This window comes from Montipora foliosa, chromosome 11, assembly GCF_036669935.1.
Source record: "Montipora foliosa isolate CH-2021 chromosome 11, ASM3666993v2, whole genome shotgun sequence".
In the NCBI taxonomy this organism is placed as follows: domain Eukaryota; kingdom Metazoa; phylum Cnidaria; class Anthozoa; order Scleractinia; family Acroporidae; genus Montipora; species Montipora foliosa.
In genome coordinates, this window is record NC_090879.1 from 19,613,712 (window position 1) to 19,641,374 (window position 27,663).

General features: G+C 41.6%; 2 protein-coding genes across 2 annotated transcripts in view; both read left to right on the plus strand.

The window, feature by feature from the left end:
* Positions 1 to 2,861: 2,861 nt before the first annotated feature.
* Positions 2,862 to 17,619, plus strand: LOC137976777 (collagen alpha-1(III) chain-like). The gene is made up of 11 exons (XM_068824121.1): positions 2,862 to 3,121; positions 4,736 to 4,816; positions 5,465 to 5,662; positions 6,000 to 6,257; positions 6,591 to 7,250; positions 9,478 to 9,762; positions 11,873 to 12,196; positions 13,566 to 13,667; positions 14,161 to 14,403; positions 15,951 to 16,481; positions 17,558 to 17,619. The coding sequence occupies exons 4-11, from the start codon at positions 6,155 to 6,157 to the stop codon at positions 17,617 to 17,619; spliced, it is 2,310 nt and encodes a 769-aa protein (XP_068680222.1). The 5' UTR covers positions 2,862 to 3,121; positions 4,736 to 4,816; positions 5,465 to 5,662; positions 6,000 to 6,154.
* Positions 17,620 to 18,374: 755 nt separating this feature from the next.
* Positions 18,375 to 27,663, plus strand: part of LOC137975663 (uncharacterized) — a 42,062-nt gene continuing 32,773 nt past the window's right edge. The window contains exons 1-8 of the mRNA XM_068822815.1: positions 18,375 to 18,974; positions 19,383 to 19,424; positions 20,146 to 20,778; positions 21,285 to 21,338; positions 21,638 to 22,276; positions 22,507 to 22,536; positions 23,186 to 23,661; positions 26,621 to 26,786. Of these exons, the coding sequence (XP_068678916.1) occupies positions 18,743 to 18,974; positions 19,383 to 19,424; positions 20,146 to 20,778; positions 21,285 to 21,338; positions 21,638 to 22,276; positions 22,507 to 22,536; positions 23,186 to 23,661; positions 26,621 to 26,786 (2,272 nt within the window). The 5' untranslated portion in view covers positions 18,375 to 18,742. The remainder of the gene's footprint in view (positions 18,975 to 19,382; positions 19,425 to 20,145; positions 20,779 to 21,284; positions 21,339 to 21,637; positions 22,277 to 22,506; positions 22,537 to 23,185; positions 23,662 to 26,620; positions 26,787 to 27,663) is intronic.

Genomic DNA, 27,663 nt, shown 5'->3' on the forward strand with positions numbered 1-27,663 from the left:
AAGTAAGTAAGTAAGTAAGTAAGTAAGTAAGTAAGTAAGTAGGTAAGTAAGTAAGTAAGTAAGTAGGTAGGTAGGTAGGTAGGTAGGTAGGTAGGTAGGTAGGTAGGTAGGTAGGTAGGTAGGTAAGTAAGTAAGTAAGTAAGGGCGCTTTCGATTGACCCTATCTCGGAATAAGAATACGTGGAGTGATGATTAAAACGGTATGTATGGTGCGTTTCGAAGCAGCAAGGATAATAAAAATATGTTTAAAATAGCATTTCAGCCGATGTTTGACAATTTTTATATGAATCTCCGTAAAAATGACGGATTGCTAACTTATATTCCATGTATTCCTATTCTGGAATACGGTCAATTGAACGCACCCTAAGTAATAGCCTTCATTGAAAAATCAGACTCAACAGACGTGAGTCTTTACAATGACAACGAACACTACAAACAAGTTATCTTCTTACCATTTACTAATTTCTTAAATAGATATTATTTTTTTCTCTTTTTCTTTACTTTATAGCAAAACCCACAAAAGCGCAAGGTAAGTCCACAAGAAAAAACACTTAATGAATGACTATTCCCTAAGTAGAGTAAGATGCGTTTTTAACTCTTTCTGTAAATTCAACAGTAGCGTACCATAGCACACACCTCAATGTAAGAAATAAATTATTAATTGAAGTATGAAAGAAAAGAATGTAAATTTGAAGCACGGTTTATCGATGAATGAGAGAATTGATCCACGCGCTTAGCTGGACAATTTAAGCAATTGTCTCTTTAAGACACTTGAAAATTTCAAGTGGCTCCAGGGGTGCAGGGTTGGCGCAGTGGTGAGAGCACTCACCTCCCAACAATGTGGCCTGGGTTCGATTCCCAGACTCGGCGTCATATGTGGGTTGAGTTTGTTGGTTCTCTACTCTGCACCGAGAGGTTTTCTCCGGGTACTCCGGTCTCCCCTCTCCTCAAAAACCAACATTTGACTTGATTTGTCTTAATTGTTAATTTCAATCTACTTTGTCCCCAATTAGTGCTTCAGCGCTAGAACGACTAGACACTTAAATAAAGTTCCTTTCCAACGAGTTTCGAACCCACAAATAACCCATAACCTGCACTTCAAATATACAGGCACTCATTTTATTCATCGATTCCTTCACGGAAACAAATGAGCTAAGCGGGTTGGTCTGCTCCCAAATATATGGCTTTATAGCTCAGTTGGTAGAGCATTGAAACGGCAACGCCGAGGTCACTTCTCTCATTCATTAACTGAAGTATGCCAAAAAAAAACAGGTCTCTATAGTCTTCGTCGGGTAAAAATGCAAACACGAAATCCTATATCACTTACCATTGTGATCACTGCGTCACATTTAACTGTTTTATTTACCTATCTCCATGCAGCTTGCAGTGCCAAAATGGATCTAACTTTTCTGGTCGACGGTTCTTCAAGTGTCGAAAAATATGGTGCTGGTAACTTCCAGAGAATTATCGAGTTCATCCGAGGTCTAACGATGGGTTTTGTCATTTCACGATCAAACACCCGAGTGTCGTTAATTGTTTACGGAACAAGACCAAAACGCATCTTCGGATTTCGCCGGTTAGCATCAATTGGACCTTTACTTTTATGTAAAAGTAGATAAATAAAACATAAGAGACCAAAAACAACCAGTATCACGATTTTGGAGTACATTATTACCACTTTTGAGGTGCTCTTAGGGTAAAGAGGTTTACTTTACGGTGACAAAAAGCAGAGTTCGATCGTAACATGAAAATCCAAACATCACTAATATCAAGCGAGCCAGTAGGATAAAAGCAAATTATTCTGAGTTTGGAAAGAAAAGTGATATTTCGAATTACTATAAAAGAAAGAGTTCACGAGTCATAACTCTGTCCTATCGTTTATATGAATTAAATAAGTTTAGAATTGTGGGTCGAAAGGTCGCACCTTCATGGTTGCAATAGTTTTCTAATTACCAAGCTAATAATTGGTTCAAAATTATTGTGCCTAGTTCTCCGCTAATCACCTTGAAGCACAACTAATCAGGTAGTACTCCCATTGGTTTTCTCGGGCTAACCACATATTTCATTGTTCGCTCTCCAGATACCAAAGCAATTCTCAGCTGTTTGCTGCCCTCAGTCGTCCCATCTACTACCCAAGGACAGGCACGTGGACTGGCCGCGCTCTTAGAAGTGCCTATGAGTGGCTGTTTAGGCGACGAAAACGTCGCCAATCACGTGCAGCAAAGATTATAGTGGTCATAACTGAGGGCCGTTCGTCGGATGACGTTTATAAAGTTTCTCAGAGCTTACGAGCCCGCGGAATCATTATCTTTTCTATAGGGGTAGGAAGGTACTTCAATGGTAGAGAGTTGGACTCCATGGCAACGGATCCTGATAAAGCTCACGTGTTTACTTCAGATTTTAAACAGTTGCGCCACATCATCAACGACCTTAAGAAATCCATTTGTAAGGGTAAGTATTAAATTTAAAACAAACACGAACCCAAAAGGCTGCAAAACAATTGTTTTCCAAAACCAAATAAGTACACAGTGCGTTTATTAACCGATTTCCTGAAAGTTGGTCAATGTATTTCGAGGAGTGCGCCAAAATTAATTTAGAATGCAAGCAGTCCCTTGTAAGAGTGCGTTCCTTTGGGATGATCCGAAAAAGAATTCTGATTCAAGATCACTTGGAACACGGTGCATCAAAGGAACCGATGAATCCAATCTGAGAAAGGATTTTTCGGTTTCTTTGATGCATCCCTAAGGAACGCATCAAGAAGTCAGTCGAGCCGCCCGCTTTAGTCACGCAAGGCAGCCGAGCGGAGAATGGGGAAAGAGCGCTGCACGCTTTTCTGTAAACCGATGCGTTCAGAATTTCCCCTTTGCTCCATCAACGAGAAATTCGGATTGGTCCGTTGACAATGGACCACTGTCACATTTTTGTTGTCGATGATAAGGACGATGTGGCTTTTGCGGTAGATTTCAAGCATTTATCCCCTCAAATGGGTAACATTGAACCCAAACAATTACGAGCAGAAACTTGCGGTCGAAGCTCTCCTATCGGGCAAGGATGTTATGGCTGTGCTACCAACTGGTTTCGACAACAGCTTTGTCCTCTTAATTAAAGGATACACGAACAGGTGACCCAAACAAAACGCCATCGATCGTGGTAATCGTTCCTCTTCGCAGCAAGACCGAAAACCAGATTCGTTGGAAGGATGATAATTTATGGGTAGTTGTCTTCGACAATATTGGGAAATTTGCTAAAGGACATGGCTTAAAAAAAGTATTAAGTCATCTTTTATAAAGAATAAGCTCTGTCTTCAGACTTCACTGATTTAATGATAGATGACTCGTCCGTTCAAAACAAGAATTTGTCCGTAATAGTTGTAGGTCGACGAATGTCACACTCTCGAAACTTGCCAAAACACTCCAACATTCAATTTAACATTTATTGTGCAAATCCGGCAAAAATGTAAGGCCTCTCTTTGTTTAGGTTTTCTACCGCTCTTTGGAGTGTCGCTCATTAATTTCAAAGTAAATACAGTAGTTTTTTAGCGGTTTCCTTTCCGAATAGTTGATTGAATTCAACATGCACATTAATATTCCCACGCCGTTACTATAGTTATTGCGTTCAAGCCGAACGCATTCTGATCGTGTAAATACGGAAAGTGTAAATTGTAGGTTGTAGAGGTAGGGAAAATCGTAGGTTTTGGCCTGAAATAGGGCAAGGGTATCGGAAGCCGGCCGCACACCCCCACCCAATGTTTCTGGGAGTACATCCTCCCACCTTCCCCCCCGGGGGAACTGAAACAACCCAAACTTTTCACAAATGCTAACCTCAGGCCTAAACATTATCTAAAACATAGCGTTTAGGCCTAAACGCTGTGGCGAAACAGTGACCTGCAACCCTAACTTGCAACCTACAGTTTATGCCCTCCAGCGTTCGGATAGCTTCTTGTTTTGGCTCTAATGTGATAGTAAGGGAAGTCAAGGAATTCCTGGATAGGTGACCGTCCGGCAATACCCCGTGCTGCACACTCTGGAAAGTCACGCTGTTTGGCTGTCCAGCAAGAAAGCCTACCGATATCCCACAAAACTGATATGCATTATGACATACGTATTCCATAATCGGTTTTAATAAAACTATTAGCAACAAGATAGCAGTCAAATATTTATTCATTACTGAATAAATACCGGTACTAGAAAACTGGGTACAAAACGATTCTCCCCAAAATATATAACTGGTTTCAAATGCATCATCGATGACAAAACAGGAATCGGACGCACCTCAGTGATCCTTGATTACTGCCAGTATTTATTTTAAGTAGCAATAAAAATAAGCGGAACCATTTGCCATATAATTTTCAGCAGGTTTTGGTGATTCCGAAAGCGTCAGTCACAGAAAAGTGCAGTCTTGGGATATTTTAACTCAGGATTAACCTAGGATCAGGCTCCATTTTCGTTATGCGAGGAGACGACGAAATTAATTGTAGCGAGCGCAGACATAAGAGAGATTCTCAACTGGGCCTGATAGCCGGTTAACGCAAGATTGTTAAACACTCTTGAGGACGATGGTTTTGGCCGCGAGTTGCCGCGACTAGAATGGGGACTAGTAGTTTCGCGGCGAAACCATCGATTTGGTAGGATGCTTACCAGCAACGTTCATTCTAAAAGACGCTTGGAGTAGAATTGAGCTGGTTTTATAATATATGCTAAAGGCAAAACGTTTTGTCCCTTTGTTTTAATTTCAGACGCAGGGGGTTCTCTCTCTATTTCATCACTTCAGCCGTGTGCATGTGGACTAACAAAACCCACTGGCCCGCCAATACCAGGTGTGTAATAAGACCCTGGGAAAACAAAAAGAAACAAAACGTGTGTAATGACCCCCAATCAGGCAAGATAACGCATTGTTCTAAAATTCATGAAAATTATTTTTAACTTTTTCAACATACATTCAGCAATTTGAAATATACATTCATTCACAAGGAGGGTAGTGAGAGGCTGTGGAATCCTACATTCTGTGCGAGAATATACCCACAACGAGAGTATAGTAACACGCATCATACACGTCATGGCAGTACCTGTATTTTTAGCGGAATCAAGACTTTTATATTTGCCTATCTTATGGTGTAAAATGGTATTTATAATAGAAGGGCTCATTACCTGCTGCGTCTGCAAAGATAAATCTTTACGTTTGGGGCTCAGTACTGTAGAACCGTGTTAACTGGGTGACGTTTACATGCATCCTCGTCCCCAGGACCTTTCCCTTCGCCCCACACCAACGCTAAGTAAAAGGTCCTGGAAACGAGGGTAGGTCAAGTGTAATTTAAATATTTCTTTTTGTTTTTGTTACCTTTTTGTTAAGATCAATTTAAGGCAAAGTGAAAACACAACTTAACAGAGCTCTTTGATTCTGAGATCTTTATACACATGGAAAGTAAAAAAATATATTAATTAAAATTATTCACAATTTCTTGTAGGAAAAACAACTACCAATAAACCAGGATCCCCTGGAGGTCCTGGGGGAGCTGGAGGACCAGGGGGTCCCGGAGGAGCAGGAGGACCTGGTGGACCAGGAGGCCCAGGAGGTCCGGGTGGCCCAGCAGGTCCTGGTGGACCAACAACGCCAAAACCTGGTGAAACAACTAAACCAACAATACCTACTAAATATCCTCCAGGTATGACTTCATTGACTGGAAAGCTTACACTTCGGTTTGATCAATGAAATTTGCTTTATGGTAGTCGACAATCGAAGAACGTGTTATTGCAGAACGTGTGAAGAAACAACTACCTGTCTTCACAGACATTTTTAAGTTTTATACATAACTTAGCATTTGAAGAACAAATTGGTCCTTTTGTGGAGAAAAAAAATCAGAATTCAGTAGAATGATCATTACCATGGAGGAAGAATTTTTAAAAGTTTCAAAGAAGAAACAAATACGTAAGCTCCGTATTTTAATTAAAGCCCAATTCTACAATGGAAAAACAAAAATCTACCTTCTTCTCTCCCTTGAGGACAACCTGGCGGCCCAGGTGGTGCAGGAGGACCAGGTGGACCAGGAGGTCCCAGTGGACCTGGAGGCCCAGGGGGTCCAGGTGGACCAGGAGGTCCTGGTGGGCCTGGAGGACCACAACCAGGAGAGACTACAAAACCTACAAAAGCCCCCGGGATGCCTGGTGGTCCGGGAGGACCCGGAGGTCCTGGAGGTCCTGGTGGCCCCAGGGGCCCTGGGGGACCAGGGGGCCCTGGTGGACCAACAACCAAGCCATCAGGTAATGATTTATCTGTGACATTGAGGCCCATTTAAATAACTCAATGAGTGTTGTTTTGGCAGTTTGTGTAATTATTGTTATAATAACAATAATAATAATAATAATAATAATAATTATTATTATTATTATTATTATTATCATTATTATAGTCATTGAAATCACTAAGCTTGACCTAATGCATGTGTTTTTTCATTGGTCTCCTGATGTTTATTGCTTGCATTATGTTACTGTTAATTTACATCGTGTCGTTTTATTGACATTCGCTAACAATTTCACCATATATCTATATTGGCAAAGGAAGTTCTAAGATATGCATTATTGTCCTTGAAATAGGTGTATCCACAAGGCCCACAAAACCAACTGAGAGACCTCCAGGACAACCAGGAGGACCTGGAGGTCCTGGCGGTATAGGTGGGCCAGGAGGCCTTGGGGGCCCGGGAGGACCTGGAGGACCAGGTGGACCAACTACTCCTCCTTCGGGTGAAACTACAAAACCCACTACACCCACTAATAAACCAGGAACTCCAGGAGGTCCTGGTGGGCCAGGTGGTGCTGGTGGACCAGGAGGACCAGGTGGTCCAGGAGGACCAGGGGGGCCAGGAGGACCAGGGGGGCCTGGAGGACCAACAATACCAACCTCTGGTAAAAGGCCAAAGCCGACCAAATCAACAAGACCCCCAGGATCACCAGGTGGACCTGGAGAGCCAAATGGTCCAGGTGGCCCTGGTGGACCAGGAGGACCAGGGGGACCAAGTGGACCAGGAGGACCAGGTGGACCTGGGGGACCTGGAGGCCCTGGTGGTCCCGGAGGACCTGGTGGTCCAAGAGGACCAAAGACAATGTCACCCAGAGCTCCAAACAGAAAAACCGCTCCAACTAGGTACCCACCTGGACGGCCATATGGCCCAGGAGGACCGGCAGGTCCAGGTGGACCTGGGGGACCTAGAGGCCCAGGGGGACCAGGTGGTCCTGGTGGACCAGGAGGCCCTGCAGGTAACTAGTGGAAGTTTAATTTAAGAGAATGTTACAGGAGCCAGTTTTTAATACAAAATTGTTGTGTTGTAAATCAAAGTTGCATGAAGCATCATAAAGGGAGAGGGCACAGAGCTACCAGCCTTTAACCCTATCAACCACAGATTTGATTAAGGTCTGTTTGAAACTTATTAAAAGCCTGAAAACAACTTAAAAAACGTTTTTGCATTTTTTTAAAGATCTTTCTTATACTGGCCTAAGGTAAAAAAATTGCGAGGAGAAAAAACACTGTTGGTGGCCCTTCAATTTTAGAAACAACCCGTTCATGTCCAAAAAAAAAATATTTAGCCATGAAGTTGTTGAAGTTGATAACTGTTTTGAGGGCTCTTGGCTCAATGTTTAGTGTTACAGCCTTACGCAGTTGTACCAGAATCAACCAAGGAGGAACTATTGTCTGCAATATTTGCAAAGCAGAAACCCGGGGTCAAGCATTGCGGTCAATGTAGCTTTAAATTTGTGGTGAAAAACTGCAGGAAATCAGTTGCCGATAGCTGTCTCAAGACTAACTGAGATTAAAGAACAGGCATTAAAAATTTGAGGTCACCTTAACCCATTGGCTCCTAGGAGTGGGATGTAGATTTTACTCGTCAATGCCGAATGGGGGTGGTCCAGGGCGGTTCAGGTGTCAATGGGTCAGGTGTCAAGGGAATAAAAGCACATTGCACGATCGCAAAGGAACGTCTGTTGCATGCAACACTAAACTTGTTATTACTAAAATTACCACTTGAAGAAATTCTTTTATTGTGTAAGTGAAGTTGTTGCTGCCGCAGTGAGTGAGCCTGAAGCGAACGAATGAAGCAGCTCTCTAATCGGGAGAAGAACACATTTCTTTGAAACGCAAGAGATTGTGGTCAAATGTGCAAGGAATTGTGTTTATGCGTGAATGGAGGGATTAAGTTGCGCAGTATGATTATGCTCTGTCGTTCATTTCGCTGCTCGTATCCTCCAGTTATAGATAATTTACACTGCCACACACAGAAAAAATTGAAATCGTTCAAAGAAAATGCCAAGAACTTGGAATGTTGTAGGAAACAAATCTTTTAACCGCCTCTCCAATTCTCATGTCTGTGCGGTACATCGTTTCTGATTTATTTGTCGAAGCGTTTCACGCAAGAGAGTTTTGTATGGAGGAGCCATGTGGTCCACCAATATAGGGGCCGGTAATCTACGATAACATCTGGAGTTCACTTTGCGATGAAAGCGCTTACTTTTCGCTCATGAGGTAAAATATATGTAGATGTGTATCAACTCATCCCCTTATGTACTTGAAAGGCTCAAACTGCTGAGATTCATAGGGATAGAAATTGTTTTCAACCGAATAGATTTGTATCATGGTGTCACGTAAGGTGAAAATTCGGAAATTCAAAATGCTGTATTTTCGAAAGACGGAACTGGAAACTTGAAAAAAGATTTATATCTAGGTCATCCTCGACCTCCTTTTGATAAAAATTCAGAAGACCTTGCAATTTTGATTTTAGAATTTTTATGATGTCACTGTGAAAACTATCTATTGTTTTCTTTCTTCTCTCGAGTGGGGGTCCAAAAGGAGGTCCAGTTAGAGGTCCAGTTTGGGGGTCCACGTTTTGTACCGCCCCTGCTCAAGACCGATTGAAATCTCCCTTCTGTTCCATCCATGAATCGTTGTTAAATTACTCCAAACGTAATTGAACATCTCCCTTCCCCTCGGCAGCATTTCTACCATTCAAGTAATAATATCTAACATGCAGTTTGCATCAGTAGTTTTATTATTAAGTTGGGGCTTTCAGGTTTGAAAAGTGTGATCGCTACCAGGTTTTCCTTACTAGAGCGTCATAGGTGCCTCTGCCCCAGCAGATAGTGATCATGGCTTCGAGTCAAAGATAATGAGATAGGCTTTTTGTCGCCTTTTCAGGAATAGATGATGTTGATTGGAGTTGGACGAATTACTATATTCATGTTGAACCTCCTCAGGCGAGAAAGTGATCTCGATCTTAATTTCCTTTTCTTTCAGTGATTGTCTTACCCTCTAGACCTGCGTAATAAAAATGCGAGGAACATTGTTGAAAAGAGGCCTTTTCGCGTTCGTTAACAATGATCCGTTTATTAATAAAATCAATTCGCTTTTTTACTATTTCTACATGAAATATTTGCCTGGTTTATATTAGGGAGAATAAAACACTACTTTAATTATGAAAAATAAATATTCTAGGACCAGGTGGCCCAGGTGGACCAGGGGGCCCTGGGGGTCCCGGAGGACCAAAACCAAAGCACCGTCTCCAACCCACTAAAGCACCAGGGACACCAAATGGGCCTGGAGGACCTGGGGGACCTGGAGGACCAGGTGGCCCCGGTGGACCTGGAGGACCTCTAGGACCTGGTGGACCAGGGGGCCCTGGAGGCCCCCCACGACCAGCACCAAGAACAAGAACAAGGCCAACCAATAGACCAGGAAGTCCAGGAGGTCCTGGAGGCCCTGGTGGACCTGGTGGACCAAGTATGTAACCGTTGTAATTATTTAATCAATTACTTTCTGATCAGGAATCTTCTAATCCGTTTCCAGTAATTTCAAAACCGTCCCGTAATCCTATTGCTTGAGTTAAAATACTCAGTGAGAAACCAACCAGGAAGTAATGCATGAGAAATGTATTGAAATGCCTTTTTAAGATGTTATAAAAACCGGCTTGGTCATGCTTTGTTAAGAATAGCCTTTAAGAATGGCCTTTGACACCGTTGATCACAGCGTTCTTCTGGCAAAGCTGAGGCTTTACGGTGTAAAAGGTCAACTGTTCTGCTGGTTGTTTTTTTCTTTTTTTTTACTTAAATAGAACTAATACTAATTTTGTTGTATTGTAGGTGTAAGTATTAGTATTGTTAGTGATGTAAGTAAAAAAAAATTAATTTAAAAAAAAAAAATGTATATATATATATCATTAAAAAAACCCAGTTCTGCTGGTTCAAGGACTACCTAACTGAGCGTAAACAAAGAGTGGTTCTCGAGGGTGCGGCTTCTCATTGGTCTCTTGTAACATCTGGCGTTCAGCAGGGGAGCATTTTAGGCTCCCTCTTGTTCACTTTGTTCATAAATGATCTGCCGGACAACTCTGCTTATGGCATGAAGGTTGCACTCTACGCCGACGACACCAAGCTATATCGAAATGTTTCGTCTGCAGAACTCTGTCACCTCATACAAGACACGCTCTCTAATATGCACGTCTGGTCGCAGCGCAATAATATTAGCTTTAATACGTCCAAATGTAAAGTACTAACTGTGACTAGGAAAAAGACTCCGATTGCTTTTGACTACACCCTTGATGGCACAGCCCTGACACGCGTTTCAGAAGAAAAAGATCTTGGCGTAATCATAACTAGTACGCTCTCTTGGGACTCACACGTCCACACTATCACTGCGAACCCAAACAAGCTTCTTGGTTTGCTTAAAGGTACTTGTTCCCTGCTTATTGGCGTCTCTGTAAGGCGCTCACTTTATTTGTCTTTGGTTAAGTCACAGCTGTGCTACGCCACCCAAGTCTGGTCGCCCGCCTACGTCACTCTGTACGCTAAGGTGGAACAGGTGCAGAGACGCGCAAGCAGGTGGATTTTACGCACGCGCGGAGGCGAGACGTCGTACTAAGCTAGACTTACTCCCACTTTCTCTAGATCGTGAACCTAAAGATTTGATCTTTTTTTTATAAATGCCTTACTGTAGTACCGATTTGGATGTTTTGAATTATGTATCCTTTGTTTCCCATGGTCGTACAAGACTAAGTAACTCCTTTAATCTTCGCACTCCTTTGTGCAAAACATCAACTTTTCAGGCCTCGTATTTTAATAGAATAGTTAGGCTATGGAACTATGTTTGTAAGCTAGCACCTCCAACCAGTTTTTCCTCGCCTGCTGCCTTTCAACTTTTTGTTCGTAAATTAATGAGCACTCACCTGTTGCGAGTATATGAAATCAATTACCCCTGCACGTGGACTCTAGTCCCTACGTTCCCATGCCACTCGTAATTTATTTTACTTTTTTTTGAATGTTTGAGTATTCATTTTATTTGATTTTAACCCAGGTCTTAATCTAGGGGCGGTGCCTCGCATGGGACGTTAGTCCCGTTGCACCTACCCCTTTTGGGTTTTGCCTCTTTTCTTTTCTTTATTTCTTTTCTTTATCATTATTATTATTATCATTTTTTTTTCTCTTGTGTTGTATTATAAATTTATATTGTACGTTGCAGGAGTCGTACCCAATAAAGCTGTAAAAAAAAAAAAAAACAAAAAAAAGGAATACCTCATCAACTTAGTCTGCAGTTACATGACATTTGAAGCTTATAAATAGCAATTTATTTGTTTTATTTTTATATTTTATTTTTTTTAATTTAGTATATTTTTTATTAAAGAATTTCTTACGTTAACATACAAAATAAAAGACAAAAAAGACACGTATCATGCTTACATAGTACAAATATAGAAAAATATATGACTGAACACACACAACAGCTATTATAATTTCTATTTCTATATTTATTTGTCTTATGCCAAAGGTGATTCTATAATAACATCCAACTGACTCCAACTCCGTACCTAAATTTCACTTTTTTTTTTTCAAAAAAGGGGGACCAGGTGGCCCTGGAGGGCCTAAGGGCCCAGGTGGACCTGGAGGCCCGGGTGGCCCAATTGTGCCAAGACCAGGTTTACCTCCAAAAGCAACAACACCAACAAGATATCCACCAGGAGAACCCGGAGGACCTGGGGGTCCGGGAGGACCGGGTGGTCCCGGTGGATTGGGCGGACTCGGGGGTCCAAAGAAACCAATGACAGGACCAACAAAACGTCCACGCTTTCCTGGTGGACCAGGAGGTATAGGAGGGCCAGGGGGACCCGAAGGACCAGGAGGACCTGGAGGTCCCATGGGGCCCGGGGGACCGGGAAGACCAGGTAGGCATGGCAGCTTGAAGTGTATGTACTTCTTAAATTTTAGACGAAGGAAGTGTAATTAACAGAACATCGTTATCCTTGCTATTTTTAAGTGAAATTACCATAATGTCATTTTTTTTTCAATGTAAACATAGCTGCTACCCCAATTTGCCTTTTAATTCAAAGTCTGTGATATAGCCTATGGTCAGCAGTTTTAGCTTTTTTGTTAAACAGTCTTCATCGTTTATCAACAGTTTTAGTTCGAGAGTTTTCCATTAGAAATGATTCTCTCATCTGATACGATTACCGGGTATATTTATCATTATCATTATTTCTATAATTACTATTAAGACCAGCTCAGCGCATCAGTGGCTTCATAGCTCAGTTCGTTAAAGCGTTGCACTGGCATCGTGAGGTCACGGGTTCGAACCCCATTCAGGCCTCTTTACGCAATTGTTAAAATTGCGTTCATAACTGCGAGGATCATATAGCTTCATTTGATTACAGTGGAACCTCGCTATGACGAACCACGAAGACCCCGTTATAACGAACAACATCTGAAGGCCCGGCAGAATTACAGTAAAATGTGTGGAAACGAACTCCGCTATAACGAATAGATTTTGACGGTCCCAACGTACAATTTACCCCGCTATAACGAATATTTTGTCCGTTCTCTCGCAGCAGTCAGTAAAAACAACAGATTTGAGTAGAAATCACAGCTTGCTTTATTCCGGTTTTGACAAATAGGTATACTGTACTATTGCAGTGTTGAATTTCTGATTCAGCGTGCTGTCAAGGCGTTACACTTACAGTTAATAGTATCAAATGAATAAAAATAATGTTTTCTACGTAATGCATTCAATTTTTGGTAACTGTTATTTATTAAATTACCCGCTATAACGAATATTTTTGCTATTAACCAGATAGTTCATGATGACGGGGTCTTTGCTATAACGAAGAGCCCTCTACAACGAACAAATTTTCCGGTACCGTGGCATTTCGTTATAGTGGGATTCTACAGTACCAAGAGAAAATGAGGGGACAGAGAGGGAGGCTCAGGGCGTTGGCCGGGATATGTCATGTTCACGAAAGTTATTTTTAGACGAGCGGGAGTCTTTGTTCTAGCGGAAGTCTGTCTTCCGAGACGTTCGCATGCACAAACGTTAAGTCCACTTTGTCCGCCATTACATGAAATATTTGCTTTTCTTTCAAACATCAGAACGAGGTTGGCCTGCATGCGGACGTCTTGGAAAAGAGACTTTCGCTCATCTAAAAATAACTTTCGTGAACATGACATATCCCAAGGGCTGGACCGGGAGCCTCCCTCTCTGTCCCCTCATTTTCTCTTGACTGAACTATTATTATCATACTTGTTCCATTTCGTTGCTAGGTGGCCCAGGGGGACCAGGAGGCCCAGGAGACCCAAACAAACCAACAGCCAAACCAACATCAAAACGATCAACAAAGCCAAGACTTACAACAACTCCTACAAGTATGTTAAAATGAAAAAAAAGAATACATTACTTACTGCATTTTGAGCCTTTTGCTATCGAACTAAATTTCATCTGAGATCCGTATTGACTTCATGCCTCCCTCCCCCGATGTGTGTAATGTACAATGCGTCATAGACATGCGCAGTAAGGAGAAATATCAAGTAGTTGTGGTCCAAGCCGTGTATTGTGGTCTGTCGTGTTTGGCCCCATATCGTCGTGTTTAAGGCCGGGAACAGTTCACTGAGAGGATGTCACAAACTACTTGCTTTTCTTCTTTCGGTGAAAACAGGAGAACAAACGAAAGTCGTGGGTCAAATGACTTCGTGATTTGCTAACTGCGACAGTGAGCAGTCGGAGAGAAGACTGGGAAACGGCGGCTATAGATTTTGCCTTTAAGTGAAGAGATTTTTCTCACCAATAGAAAACGTTTGAGTTGGTTGCATTTAAGGAGCTCTTTCATCGTAATTTATTTGTAAGATCTTTCGATTGCAGGGAAACCTATAATACCAGGAAAAACTACTCTTGCTCCACCGGGAAAACCTGGAGGTCCTGGAGGTCGTGGAGGACCTGGAGGTCCAGGGGGACCAGGAGGTCCCGGTGGTCCCAAACCTGGAATCCCTGGGAAACCATCTAAGCCAGTATTACCAACGGCTGCACCCTCTAAGCCTCCAACCAAACCTCCGATAGTGCCAACTGAAGCAACGCTTCCTGGTGCGACCACTCCATCTAGGAAAGGTACGAGGAAAGGACTTTCTTCTACTTAATTAAAGGCCTTTTGTATCATGATTTAGAACGCGGCAAGGAATGTAAAATAGTATTGTATATTAGTTCATAAGTGAAGGCAATCACATGATTTCCAGTGCAATTTGGAATAAATAAGCACGAGTAAATTTATTCAAAGACGAACAAAATTCGGGCGAGTGCAATTTGCACTCTGGAAAAAAAATTACAAGTGCTTATGTATTCCAAATTGCTCGAGAAAATCGTGTGATTGCTTATTAATAACATTTAAAAAAAAATTCAAGATGGTTAATTAAGTAGAAGCAAAGCACGCAAATAAAGAAATAATAATAATAATAATAGTCTATTGCACACGCGAAAAAACAACACTGAGCAACAGATGTGTTTAGTTTACAAATTTCTAAAATTATCGAATTATCTAAAATTAAATAAAGACCTCTTGATAAAAATACTTTCAAAAAGTTCAGTCTTTATTCTTGGTATAATGAAAGAGCGACCCATATTTCTTAACACTCTATCTCTAGTTGGCGGTAAGAGGTGATGAAGTGGATTGTCGGCAGACTTTCCAGATAAAATATTCAAAACAGAGTAATATTCTTTAATATATCCTAATTTAAAAGTTCTATTTAAAAAAATTATCAATACGGCTAAGATATTTCTTATAGAAAGCACCACCCCAAGCCTCAATAGCATAAGTAAAAATTGAAAGAATTAACGACTTAAAAAGAAGATCTAAGTAGTCGACCAAAACCCGTAGTATTTGCAGACACCCAAAATGTGAAGACGAGAACTACTGTAGCTTTGGATAACATATTGTAAAGATTGCGTACCGATGGCCAACGAATCACACAGATTGAACTAAACACAACAGTAAACTTTTAATACTTCACTCGCACGCCATGACACACAAAAGAGCATGGTTTCGCATTTCCCATGAGTCTAGGTAAGCCCGCGATTTCTATAGACTTCCGGTATGAAAACTAGAGTTATTTTGGGTTAAAAGGTTATCAATACATTACACATATAATCAAAATGTGTATCCCAGTTGGTTGGATTATCCTCAAAAATAACTCCTAAGAGTTTTAAATTAGATTTGCGCTAAATATATTGAAGGGTCAAATTGATCTTTTGCTGTTTTCCATTATTTTGTTTGCTCATTGACCAATCAGAATGCTTGGTTTATTACTTCTTTTTGCAATGAATTCTGCGTTTTGTTACCTGAAAACTACATTTTTCTTAGCCAATCAGAGTTTAGTAATTTTTTCATGTATATTATTTTAAAATGAATGGCTGCGTCGGCATAAATCTTGGCATTCGGAGTCCTAGTGTTTTTTGAAGTTGTTAACAGAGGAAACAACAAAGGTTATATCATACTTGCAAATTGTCAGCAATAATCCCTTATTCCCTTTCCCAAAACCATAGCAATGTATTTTTTTAAAATTTTGAATCTTGTCTATTCCAAAAGTAAAGTAAATAAATAGTTATGAATTTTTTTCTCCAAACTTTCTTTTGAAATCTTTGTTTCGTTCTTTTTTACACAGTTTGCAATTCAAAACTGGATCTTGCCTTTGTGATCGACACAGCTGCTGGCAATCGAAAAGGATTCTATTACATAACAACGTTTTTCTCACAACTGATGGATTCGTTCACTTTTTCTAGCGACAAAGTCCGTCTTTGTTTAATAACAAACTCTGGCAACCCTCGAGTCAAGTTCAGTCTTGGTCAATACAACAATCCAAAGAAAATGAAACGTGTCCTTCGTGTTCTTCAGCCCATCGGCAAAGTTAGACGGACAGGTGCAGCGCTCGCTCTCGTCTTGAGACAGCTTTTCTCCGTCAGTAAAAGAAAGAAAACAGTAATTTTGCTGACTGCTGGGAAGTCTTCGGACACAGTTCTACAACCAGTGCAGAATTTAGTCAACAGAGGAGTGGATATCTTCAGTATTGGTGTAAAACCTGGTGCTGTTCTCAGCGAAGTCCTTACAACCGCCAAGGACCCCCAGCATGCGTACAATACAGGCTACAGTGGCTTGGGGGCTCTAGTAAAGCGGATAGCGAAAAAAGCGTGCGCAGGTAATGAAAAACAGTTTCTTTTTTCAGCATTGAAAATTAAAGGATAAAGGTGGCGGTCCAGGGTAAAAAATGGTTATAAAAGAGTCGTTTACTCACGACTGATGGTTTGTTTCATGTGAAGTCGAATGTACCTGATATAGTGAGGCCCCAATTTCTTATTAGACACCAATATTTTAAGTGCTGCTCCTTCAGCCTTGGCCTCGCTTGTAAAGTAGGTAAGTTCCAGCTTGATCCCTTCGATAATAAAAGTCATCAACTCTAGTTCCATGTTTTTCTTAAAAGTAAACTTATTAATATAAAGAGAATACCAGGTAAGAGAGCGAATTCCCCATAATTAACCCCATCTGATGAAAATTATTTGAAATCTATTACTAGCTATGTTTCATATGGCGTGGTTCTTTCAAGGACAACACCTTTGTGAAGTGGACCGCGCGGCTATGGAAACAACAGACTAATTATCCAACAAAAGAGTCTAAATTTGAACAAACAAATTACTTGCTCTGTCGCGTACTTTTTTTCCTTTGGGAATAACTTAAAGACCGGTTTTAGAATTCTTATAATAATCACATGTATAACGTGGCTTCTCAAATCGATGACTGAGAGACGAGCGACTAGTGTACATTCTGCTCTTATGTTCTTTCTGAAGCTTGTCGCATTCGTAAGTGGCTATCCCATTACACTGTTTGTACAACATACAGAGACGTGCATCGGATCACCTGAGCTCCAGAGATCCCCATTCGAGAGAGGATAACATCGCAGTGACATTGTCTAATCTGTCGTATCGCCCGAGTACCCAGCGAGCTGCTTGGCGTTGGACCATTTCGCCCTGTTGTATGTTCTTGGCTACGTCAGGGTCCCAGACAGTGGCACAGTTGTTTGTTATCCCCTCATAACTCAATTTTACTTATTTTTTTTACGTTGTATTTCTTCCAAATGGTAAATGTAAAGTAAAAAATAAATAAATATAAGGTCCCTTGCTTTTGCTATAAATAACTTGAACGTCGCAAAGAACGCATACCTTCCATTACTATGTAAAATGTGTTTATCAGTTTAACGATTTCTTTGTTTGTTTGTAGAATCTGGAGGAAGTCTTCAGAGGCCTCGTAAACCAACCATGCGTCCAAGTAAGATGATTTAACATCTACAATTCAGTAATCAGTGAGTGGTCTAGAAGTCTTGCTGTCGTAATCTTTGATCATAGCATTTAATTATTGCCAAGGATTAGATAATTAAGGAAACTGTTGCACTCGGTGTGTACAGTGATCTTGAATGGCTGTCGTGAAGAGCACCAGAACTCATCTTTTTCTGACTGGAAAAAAGCATCACGGTACGGGCATTGCAAGCAGCACTGAATGTATTAGTCCCAAGAACAGGACATTTCGACCAGGAGAGCTGGCGCTTATACTATAGGAGCATAGGCCATATGAAGCATGGTTTCTTTTCATTATAAAAGGTGGATTTATGGTAGTATGATATAAACTTAAGTATTTGAGAGGTATAGGAAAAGCCCATAGGAAGTTAGGAAGTTGGGAGGTTCAGGGATGGCGCAGTGGTGAGAGCACTCGCCTCCCACCAATTTGGCCCGGGTTTGCATGCCAGACTCGGCGTCATAAGTGGGTTGAGTTTGTTGGTTCTCTACTCTGCACCGAGAGGTTTTCTCCGTGTACTCCGGTTTCCCCTCTCCTCAAAAACCAACATTTGACTTGATTTGTCTTAATTGTTAATTTCAGTTTACAGTGTCCCCAGTTAGTGCTCCAGCGCTAGAACGACACTTAAATAAAGTTCCTTTCCTTTCTAAAGCACTCTTGGCTTCATTAATACACATACGTACGGAGAGAGGTAACTTTGATTCTCTTTCTCTCAATATCTTTATCTGTTTTACATTAGAACTTCCTAAAGTTGTTGGAATCTTTCCGTTGAATAAGAAAGCCCGCGGGAAAGATATTGGTCCTCTGAAAAACCGTCCAGGAGTTCTCGTCAAGGTGCGACCATCTCCAGGCCCGAACGATCAACCGGAGGGAGCCATTAAGCTAGTCAAAGATACCAGCTACATCCAGTTTCCAAACGGCGGAAAGCTGGACACCAAGAATGCTATAACCGTGATAATCTGGATCAGACCAGACGCGCCAGGGAAATTCCTTGAGTATCAGCCAAAGGGAGTCTCATTTGGCATTGGCTCGGGAGAGACTCTCTATGCTCGGTTTGTAAGGAGGAACGGTCAAGCAGCAAAGATTATTAAAACCAAACGGCGGGTGATTCCAATGCGGAAATGGAGTTACATCGCATTCACGTACGATCAGCGATCTGGTGATGCAGTCATTTGGCGCAACTCGCTTCCTATTGCATTTCAAAACCTTGGTTGGATCAGACTGGCGACAAGAAACTCTATGAGAATTCAAGGAATCACGGGTAGCATTAGCTGCTTGCAAATTTACCAGGACGCCTTGACAGGACCACAGATAAAAAGTGTACAGAATGTTTGCTTTGGAACTGGTAAGTTGATTCCAGAACAAATTCGTGAATACCCTGAAGTGACTTCTTCAGTATGCAAGCGTTTGGAGGAGTTACGCGATATAGCAGATGAAAAAAATCCCTTAAATATTTCAATGTGGTTTTTCAAATTCCGGGTCCTCTTCTTGAAGATGCTTACAGCAGCCCTAATCTTAACCCAACAGAGGCTTCATGTCGTTGAGACCGAAATATATTTGTAGCTTATACGAATAAGGTGAAACCGTAAATTAAGACACATAACCTGTACGATGCGTGGGAGGTGTTTTCTAGAAGTCCAAGAAATTTGTCATAGTACTCGGCAATGAACTGTGGTCCAAGTAGGAGCATAAATTAAGCCAATGTGAGTGAATAAATTGACACTCATACCATATATCGTTGTTTCATTTACAGGTCAACCAACTCCCACACGTTCCCTTACAACGCGTCTGCCAGGTAAGCAAGCTGGAAGTCTCGACTTCTCAGCGGCTACTACCGGACCTCTCTTGATGAAACGATCCAAACATGGAGACAATCATTCGTCTTCATATTGTCTGACTCTGCTATGGTAATTTAAAATAATTTAAAATCTCCACGATTTATAAATTGATTAAACGCAGTCCAATCTCGATCCTAGAGCTCTTCTCTTGACTGAAGGAGAGAAGAGCTCTGGGAAACCCTGAAGCAAAGTGTCTTCTTATTGGTTTTCGTGAAGAACAATCAAAAGCGTCTCTAATTGGTGCATTCATGTTAGCACGAGGAGTGAGCAGGCGCCGTAAGGTTCAAATAGCCAATGTTTGGCTATGAGAACACTACGGCGCATTTTCTCCTACATAGAGTTTCCCAGAGCCTTGGAATGATCCGAGGCTCTGGTGACGAGAATGAACGCAGTCATCCTATCTCGCTTATTTAAATTACAAATAAGAGTTGTCGCCGAATTACTATGAATATTTACATTTCCATTCCGTTTATATCGGCATTTGAAACGAAACACGCATCTTCTAAACTGACTCCTCTTTACTTCCCATTAGGAACAGCTCTCTGAGCGGTGTCATGTAAGGCATATATTTCCCATCCTGGCCTCTTTTTTTCAATAATTTTATAATTTTAGTCTTGGACTGTTTCCGCCACACATATACTGAAAGGTTTCAAACGAGTTTTTTGTCTATTTTGACAGCTTTGCCACCCGCAATGGCCTTTTTCCCGTTAACAAGCAAATATGGAACACAGGACATCAGTCCTACCAAAAACCTGCCAGGAAAGCCATTTGACGTCCTGCTTACCAAAGGACCTGACGGACGTCCTGGCGGCGCTTACAGGTTTCGTGGACGTCCCGACAGCTTTATCGAGTTTCCGAACAATGGTCGGCTGGACACCAAAGATTCTATAACTATTCTAGCTTATGTGAATCCACAGTCGCCTGGACCCATCTTTAATTACGACCCCAAAGGATTCGGAATGCACGTATGGATGGTTCGTTCGAACATTCTCTTTGCGCGTTTTGTGAAGAGAGACAAAACGCTAACACGACCCGTATTCACTAATAAAGTAAAACCAGGCTCGTGGAATTGGGTGGCGGCTTTATATGATAAAAACACAGGATACGCGAGACTCTATGTAGATTCCAGAATCACTGCTGAAAGGAAATTGGGTCTTATAACACTCGCTACTAATTACCCAGTGAGGATGGGTGCACGTGCCATAAGAGACGGAAAGGTTTTCCGTGGAAAGATCACGTGCTTGCAAGTGTATAACGTAGCCCTCAGCAAGCGACAAATCAAGGCGGCCCGACGGAGGTGCTTTAAACCAGGTGGGTCGTGATGATCCGGAATAAGCATCGGAAAACAGCATAGGTTTGCTTTCACTTAAACGTTTTACTTGGTGAAGCTAGAGGGGTGAGCATAGGAATAACGCAAACGTTGGTACCCTAAGTCACGTATTGAATAAAATCTTCATGGGTAAAAATGAGTCGTGTGGTACCTTATTGAACAGGCTTCTGGATTGGCCAAAAGAACAGTAGAACGAACAAAGATAACAATGGTTTTAGTACAGAAAACAATTGGAAGTACGACACTATACAGCCAATGAAATATATTGTTCAACAAAAAGTACGACCCTACCCGGGGTAAAAAGATGGTTAAGCAAATCAAAACTGGTGTAAAAAGTTATGGCAACATTTAAGAAGTGTAACTCGCAAGGGAATGATCGTAGCAGAAAAAAAAAATCCAAGCTTGAGAGTTCAAATACAAGGATTAAGCCTATGCTTGACTGCTTCCTTGAGTGTCGTGTCAAGCATTCTGTTGCGTTACGTTTCAGGACGATTCCCTACAACTAAACCAGTAACGAAGCCGACAACTAGACCGACTCCGGGTAAGTTTTGTCCCAATATCATACACGTCGTGAAATGCATAATGGCACCAACGATGACAAAGCGACTTATTGACTTCACAGCTTCTAAATTTAAATGCTTTTACTGTCTAAACATGAAGTAGTACATTCGGGGAGTGGATAACCCAGAGTCACAAACGACTTGAGAACATTGATTTTTGAAAACCGGTTCAAACTAATAGGTCTTCATCAATAGTGCTTTTTAAGGTTACGTAGCTCATTTTATTACAAATGCAGTTGAGAGAATTTCTTATAACTGAATATTCTTACTTGAAAATCAGCCATTCGTAACCTGGTAGCTGTATACCCACTGGACGCTACTATAGGAGCACGTGACGTCAGCCCCACCAGAAACCCTCCCGGAAAACTCTCTGGGGTGACCCTTGTCTCAGGCCCCGATGGACAGCCAGATACTGCTTTTCGCTTCCTCGGCAAACCTAACAGTTACATCGAATTTCCTAACATTGGGAAACTGGACACGAGACGCTCAATCACGTGCTTGGCATGGGTATATAATGAAGGCACAAATGGACCAATATTTCAGTACGACCTCCTGGGGTTAGGGGTTGGCTTGTCTGTTGCCTACAAGAATCAAGTAAAAGCACTTATTGTCAGTCGAACTGGATCTAAGAAAATGTCAGTTGTAACTCGTACAATACCCTTCAGACCTAAAACGTGGACTTATCTTGGTTTCACGTATGATTACGCCACTGGTAGCGTGGTCGTGTACGCGAATTCGAGACCAGTTGTGAAAAGGATTATTGGAAAAATGGAACTTCTTACAAACAAACCAGCGAGATCGGGAGCAGCAAAGCGAGGTCAGAGTTTCTTCAAGGGTCGATTGTCGTGTATTCAGGTGTACAGCAGAGCGCTAGATAAAAGGGAGATAGACTTGGTCAAGAAACGTTGCTTCAAAGGTGGTGAGTAGACGTCAAATTCATTATCAAGTGCGGCTCAATTTTATGCACCTAGATATTTATGAGGAGTTCGCACAGTGCTTTAATTCAGTGAATGTAGTCAAATGCGCTTTGCAACCCTGTGGGGTGGTTCGACATTTTTAGGCCACTTTTTACTTGACTAAGACCCACAGTGATTATATGTGTTACGAAGACATTTAATTTTCTGCTTGTTTTTTCTGTTTTTGTGACAGGAAAAAAGTCGACAGGCAAACCCTCAACATGTACGTCAAGTAAATATGTTTCCTTAACCAAGAACCCATCACCCAAGAGTAAGATTTACCCGAATTCACTTTGTCCCCATCAGCGTCAGAAAAGTGTTTATTTTTAAACCAAATTTTGCGGGAAAATAAACAATAGACCAAATTGGCTAACTCAATGTTGTACCCAGTTCAACACTTTGGGAATAAAACGTTTTGGGCCAGGTATTTCTGTACCATTTAAATGTGAATGCTACATTGTAATACAAATACAATTCACAAAGTATCTTAACCCCTGGAGAAGAAGTGGATACAACATTTAGTCCATTGTTTATTTTCCCACAAAACTTGGTTTAAAAATAGACACTTTTCTTACTCTCGATGGGGACAAACCTAATATCAGATTCTTACTATTGGGTAATGGACTCTTGTCTTAACTGATGACAATTTTTGTAAAAGAGCTCTCTTTTTTAGCTAACTTTACCAGATACCATGCAGCTCTTTGCAACTTCTAATTTAATTGGGCCGCTATAGGATGCGACTCTATTGTGTTAAGGATTAGAGTCCATTGTTTCCGTTGTAATTGTTTTTGCCTAACTTTGTTTTCTGGACCAATCACCAGAACCGTTGTATTTGGTGAGTCCTGACCCAACTGTACCCTTATCATTTGCAGTCACTCCAAAACCAGTAGCAACGTACCCTCTCAGCGGTATTCTCAATGGCCGAGACATCTCTCCAAACAAGAACCCATCAGCTAAACTGATTAATGTACGCCTCGCTACCGGACCGGATGGCCTTCCCTCCGGTGCCGTTGAGTTCTCGGGTCGTAGAAACAGCTATGTGTATTTTCCAAACAAGGGTAAACTGGACACAGTGAACGATATAACTATAATAGTTTGGGTAAAACCCAAGAGCTCCGGGCCAGTCTTTCATTACAAGCCTCTGTCGTGGGGTGGAGTGCATCTCTGGGTTGTTGGCAAACCCGGTAGGAGAAGGTGGTTCGTTCGATTTGCATCTCGATCTGGTAAGAAAGTAGCGGCGATTAGGAGCAGTCACGTTAAAATGGGGCGATGGAACTACTTGGCAGTTACGTATCAAAAAGACAAGGGGCTGGGTACCATTTGGGCAAATGGTATCCCCGTGGCCCAGGTAGGTTGTTTTATTAAAAACTGAACTACGGATATCAGATTTCCAGCCCTTTCATTGGCTCGCCTGCTGTACCTAATCATGGTCAATGAACACGTCAGCAATAAAGCGAGCTGAAAACATTTTTGCAGCTCTGAGAAAAAATGGCCGACAAAAGCCGTTTTGGACCGGAATTGACCGAGGCAGAAATAAACATAGAAGAGTTGTTGATCCTGGAGTTTTTAATGAAACAATTATTCTACTCGGGCTTTCTGGATAGAAAATGATTATAACCAACTCGGCGCTTCGCGCATCGTTGGTTATCTTCATATCCAGCACGCCATCGTAGAATAATTGTTAAATAACAGTGAAAACATAAGATGAACAGCGTATGATCATTCTCCATTTTGTTTATCTTTTGCAAGTAGTCAGAACTCCACAACCCAGAAATCTCAATCAGCGATGGAATGCGGGCCATCAGTTTTCGGTATCAGTAGGGAGTTTAAACAAATATCACTTAGCGCTTTGGCATGTTTTTCGCGACTGTTCCGTCTGGTCCTTTGTCATGTACAATACGGGCAAACTATCCTGTAACTGGATGGGTATCGAACGCTTTTAAACTAAAGATAAAAAAAATGAATGGTTCATTGTTATATGCTCACGTTGTCGCCAAAACATAAAATTTGATTTCACCTTGTTGTGTTGTGGAGTACAAACAAATGCATTGAAATTCGTGCTGCATGTACAGCAAGAGTGTTTTTCCTTTTTTTGACGTTGTCGTTGCCGAAGCCATCGTCTTTGCTTAAACTCCTGAATAGCTAGCTTACGCGACAGGACGGCTGGAAGACTCAGGACGGCAGAATGGCGAAAAAATGTTGCGTGAGACTGTGCATTCCCAATCTCACGCGACATTTTTTCGTCATTCTGCCGTCCTCAGTCTTCCAGTCGTCCTGTTGCGTGAGCTCCCTAATATCTATTTTTAGGACGGCTACTGCTAGATTTTTCGGGAAAAAAACGTTGCGGTATTGGTTGTTTACCATTTACAAGCAGAAACCGGTTGGTACTAGGTTTGTACAAATGGTAAGCAAAAAACTCCCGAATGGGAACTTTAATTGGGATAGGCGTATACCATTTGCAAAATTCGTTCACGTTTACCGAGAGAGTCTGGAGGGAGGCAAAATCATGGGGGAATGCAAATGGAAAACACGTTTTCCGTTTGGACATTTTGGACTACCTTTCGAGAAATTCCGTTTTCTCCGAAAATTTTCCGTTTGGGAAGAACAAAATAGGCTTACCATTTACATTCCAACCGAAATTTCCGGATTTTTCTAGTAAATGGTAAACAACCATTGTGTTCCGTGCACGGTCCATGATTTTGCATTAAGCACGAACAATCCCTCGTGCGCGGCTACTCGGCTTAAGACCAATCACAGGCGTTGTGATCATCAGGCCCAATCTGATTGGCCATAATTTGGCGGAACCCGTGTTCTAACTTGAGTAACGACAACGAGAACGTCATCTCAAAATATAAATTCGCATTTTTTAATGACTTCGTAACTAGTTCAACATTTTTAATATGACAAGGGTGTGGTAGTCTGAACGGCACTTTTTTTTAGAGGAGAAAACATAAAATTTATCCTCAAGTGCTGGCGTTCTTGATAACAACTCAAATTTGCTATTTCACGTTGTTGTTTGCTGACGAAGGCAAAGAAATGGACAAAAGTGAAAAACGCACGAGCAGGGCGTTCTTGTTTCCGTCGCCGTTGTCGTTGCTAACGCCCCCTAATATCGTAAACTGATGGGACAAGGCCAAATGAGTGGGATTGACACTTTTGGCTTATGGGCTTGTGAAGGAGACTAACCCGCGGAATGATGCATGACAGTATTTCCAGGACCTTTGCTTTCTTTTTATTATAACTGATCTTCCAGACTGCCACAACAAAAGGCCATTTCCTTGTTCATGTCTGCCTCCTCTTAAAAGCGAGTCTAGTTGCGAAGTTTTTGTGATGGTAATTAGTTCTAATTTACATAAGAATGAAAACTAATTTTCATGAGGAAAACTTCGCAGTTAGACTCGTTTTGAAGAGGAGGCAGACATGAACAAGGAATGGCCTATTGTTGCGGCAGTCTGGAAGAACAGTTATAATAAAAAGAAGGCAAAGGGCTGAACTCCAACCAGCTACAAATCCAAACTTTCATGTTTTTACTGCTGGCTCTGCTTAATTTATGGTTAGTGGATTCCTCAAGCAGTTTCCGCTGTAAAGAGTTATGGCGAACTTAACATCAGTTAAAAATTCCAACCAAACAGCAGACATACTTTCTGTGTAATTATTGTCAATCGTCTGTCCTGAAGCCTAACCAAATTAGAGAGTCATGTACAAAGGTATCCACGGCAGAAGGTGCCCTGAGGCGTATTAGGCCATCAGAGCATTTGGGCATGAGCAGAACAAAGAACCTCTTAAAGGGAGAAAAGAACCAAAAGTAATACCTGCTGACACTGCGTGAGAGCACTGTGATTAAGCCCGGGATTCCAGCGTGCAAGTCGCTTATACTAGTCCTGTTAGTCTCTTGCTTCTTTCAGATACGTTGTCCCCGGCAAGGAAGTCAGGGAGAGAAATGTCGGCCCAAGACCTTGTGTGACAGATCGTTTCCCCACGGGAGCTTAGGTAGCCAGTATATCGGGCGCCATGTATTCGAAATTGCGATCATTATTTCCTGCGGTCACACTGATGAGAAATAACCGTGTTTGAGTATCAGCATTCGCAAAAACTGTACCTTTCAAAATTGCCATTTTCATCCGGCAAAGAGTGTATTATGGTAATTTTACGTCTTTCATCGTTAAATCTTTATTCGAATGAAAATAGGACCGATTGTCTTCGTCTGAATTTGGCTCGATCATTTTGACTACTAAATGATTTTACAACCTGTTCTTACAGTACTACGAACTCGAAAAGGTTCACTCTGTGATTCTCTACTCCGATAGCGACCTGTTGGTAGTTACAAGTTGGCAACGAACTACCCGGCTGTGATGGGATTGAAACCGAATGACCGCAGAGTCTTCAAAGGAAGCATCTCATGCTTGCAGATTTTCAACAAACCTTTGATTGGACCTCAGATCCGTGCGCTAAAGAGAAAATGTTTTAGACGAAGTAAGATTTAGCAATACTGTGCCTTTATGTTCGAAAATAAACTGTTTAGAAAAACACGTAAATTTCAAACGAGTTGACAAAGGTCGAATTACCACCATATAGAATACAATCCCAACTTGCTCTGGCAAAGGGCTAACGCTCGAAGCGTCGACCATGGATTCTTTTCATCATGGACATTCGACCTTTATCAACTCCCTTAATAAAACCACATTTACGTGTACAAGTTTTACTCTTCCAACGACACAGCACCATAGCTTTTTTTAGAAACTCACCCGTTTATTTGTTTAGGCCCCGTCCACGCGTATCCGGTTACTTTTGAATCCTCAACTTTTTCTCTCCGGATTCAAAAGTTTTCACGTCCACATGTAACTTATTCAAATCGAATTTGCCCCTCCACACGTATCCCGATCCATTCTAGTATCCAGGACTCCTCTTTGCGCCATCAGGCGTGCGAGTTTTCGTTCAGCGGCCATGTTGAAATTTACGCGGTAAAGACTGGATCTGCGTTTGTAACGTCATCAGATTTAAAAATATCCGGATTCGACTGTCCATATGATTCCAAATTCTTTGCGTATTCAAAAGTTTCCACTCTGGAGAGCGGATTAAAAAATTTGCGGATTCGCATGTATGGTTCGCCGGATACACGTGGACGGAAGACAAATCCATAAAGAAAAAGCCTGCGGATGGGGTCTTAGAAAAACTTTTGCTTTGCATTTCTGTTGCACGTCATGATTGGCGACTCAGACTGACCCAAATCAAAGGGAACAATAAAACTAGATTGTTCACAGAAGCACGCAGTCAACAATAAAATGAACGGGCCTGGCGAGCCGAGCGGGCTGATGTTGTTTGGGCCTCATCTGATTAGGTGGAATAATTA

What these genes read in the sequence shown, in the direction of transcription:
- LOC137976777 (XM_068824121.1), top strand. Translation starts at nt 6,155, where the DNA reads ATGCCTGGTGGTCCGGGAGGACCCGGAGGTCCTGGAGGTCCTGGTGGC. An exon ending in ACCAACAACCAAGCCATCAG is followed by an intron (nt 6,258 to 6,590) that starts GTAATGATTTAT and finishes TCCTTGAAATAG; the next exon opens with GTGTATCCACAAGGCCCACA. An exon ending in TGGACCAGGAGGCCCTGCAG is followed by an intron (nt 7,251 to 9,477) that starts GTAACTAGTGGA and finishes TAAATATTCTAG; the next exon opens with GACCAGGTGGCCCAGGTGGA.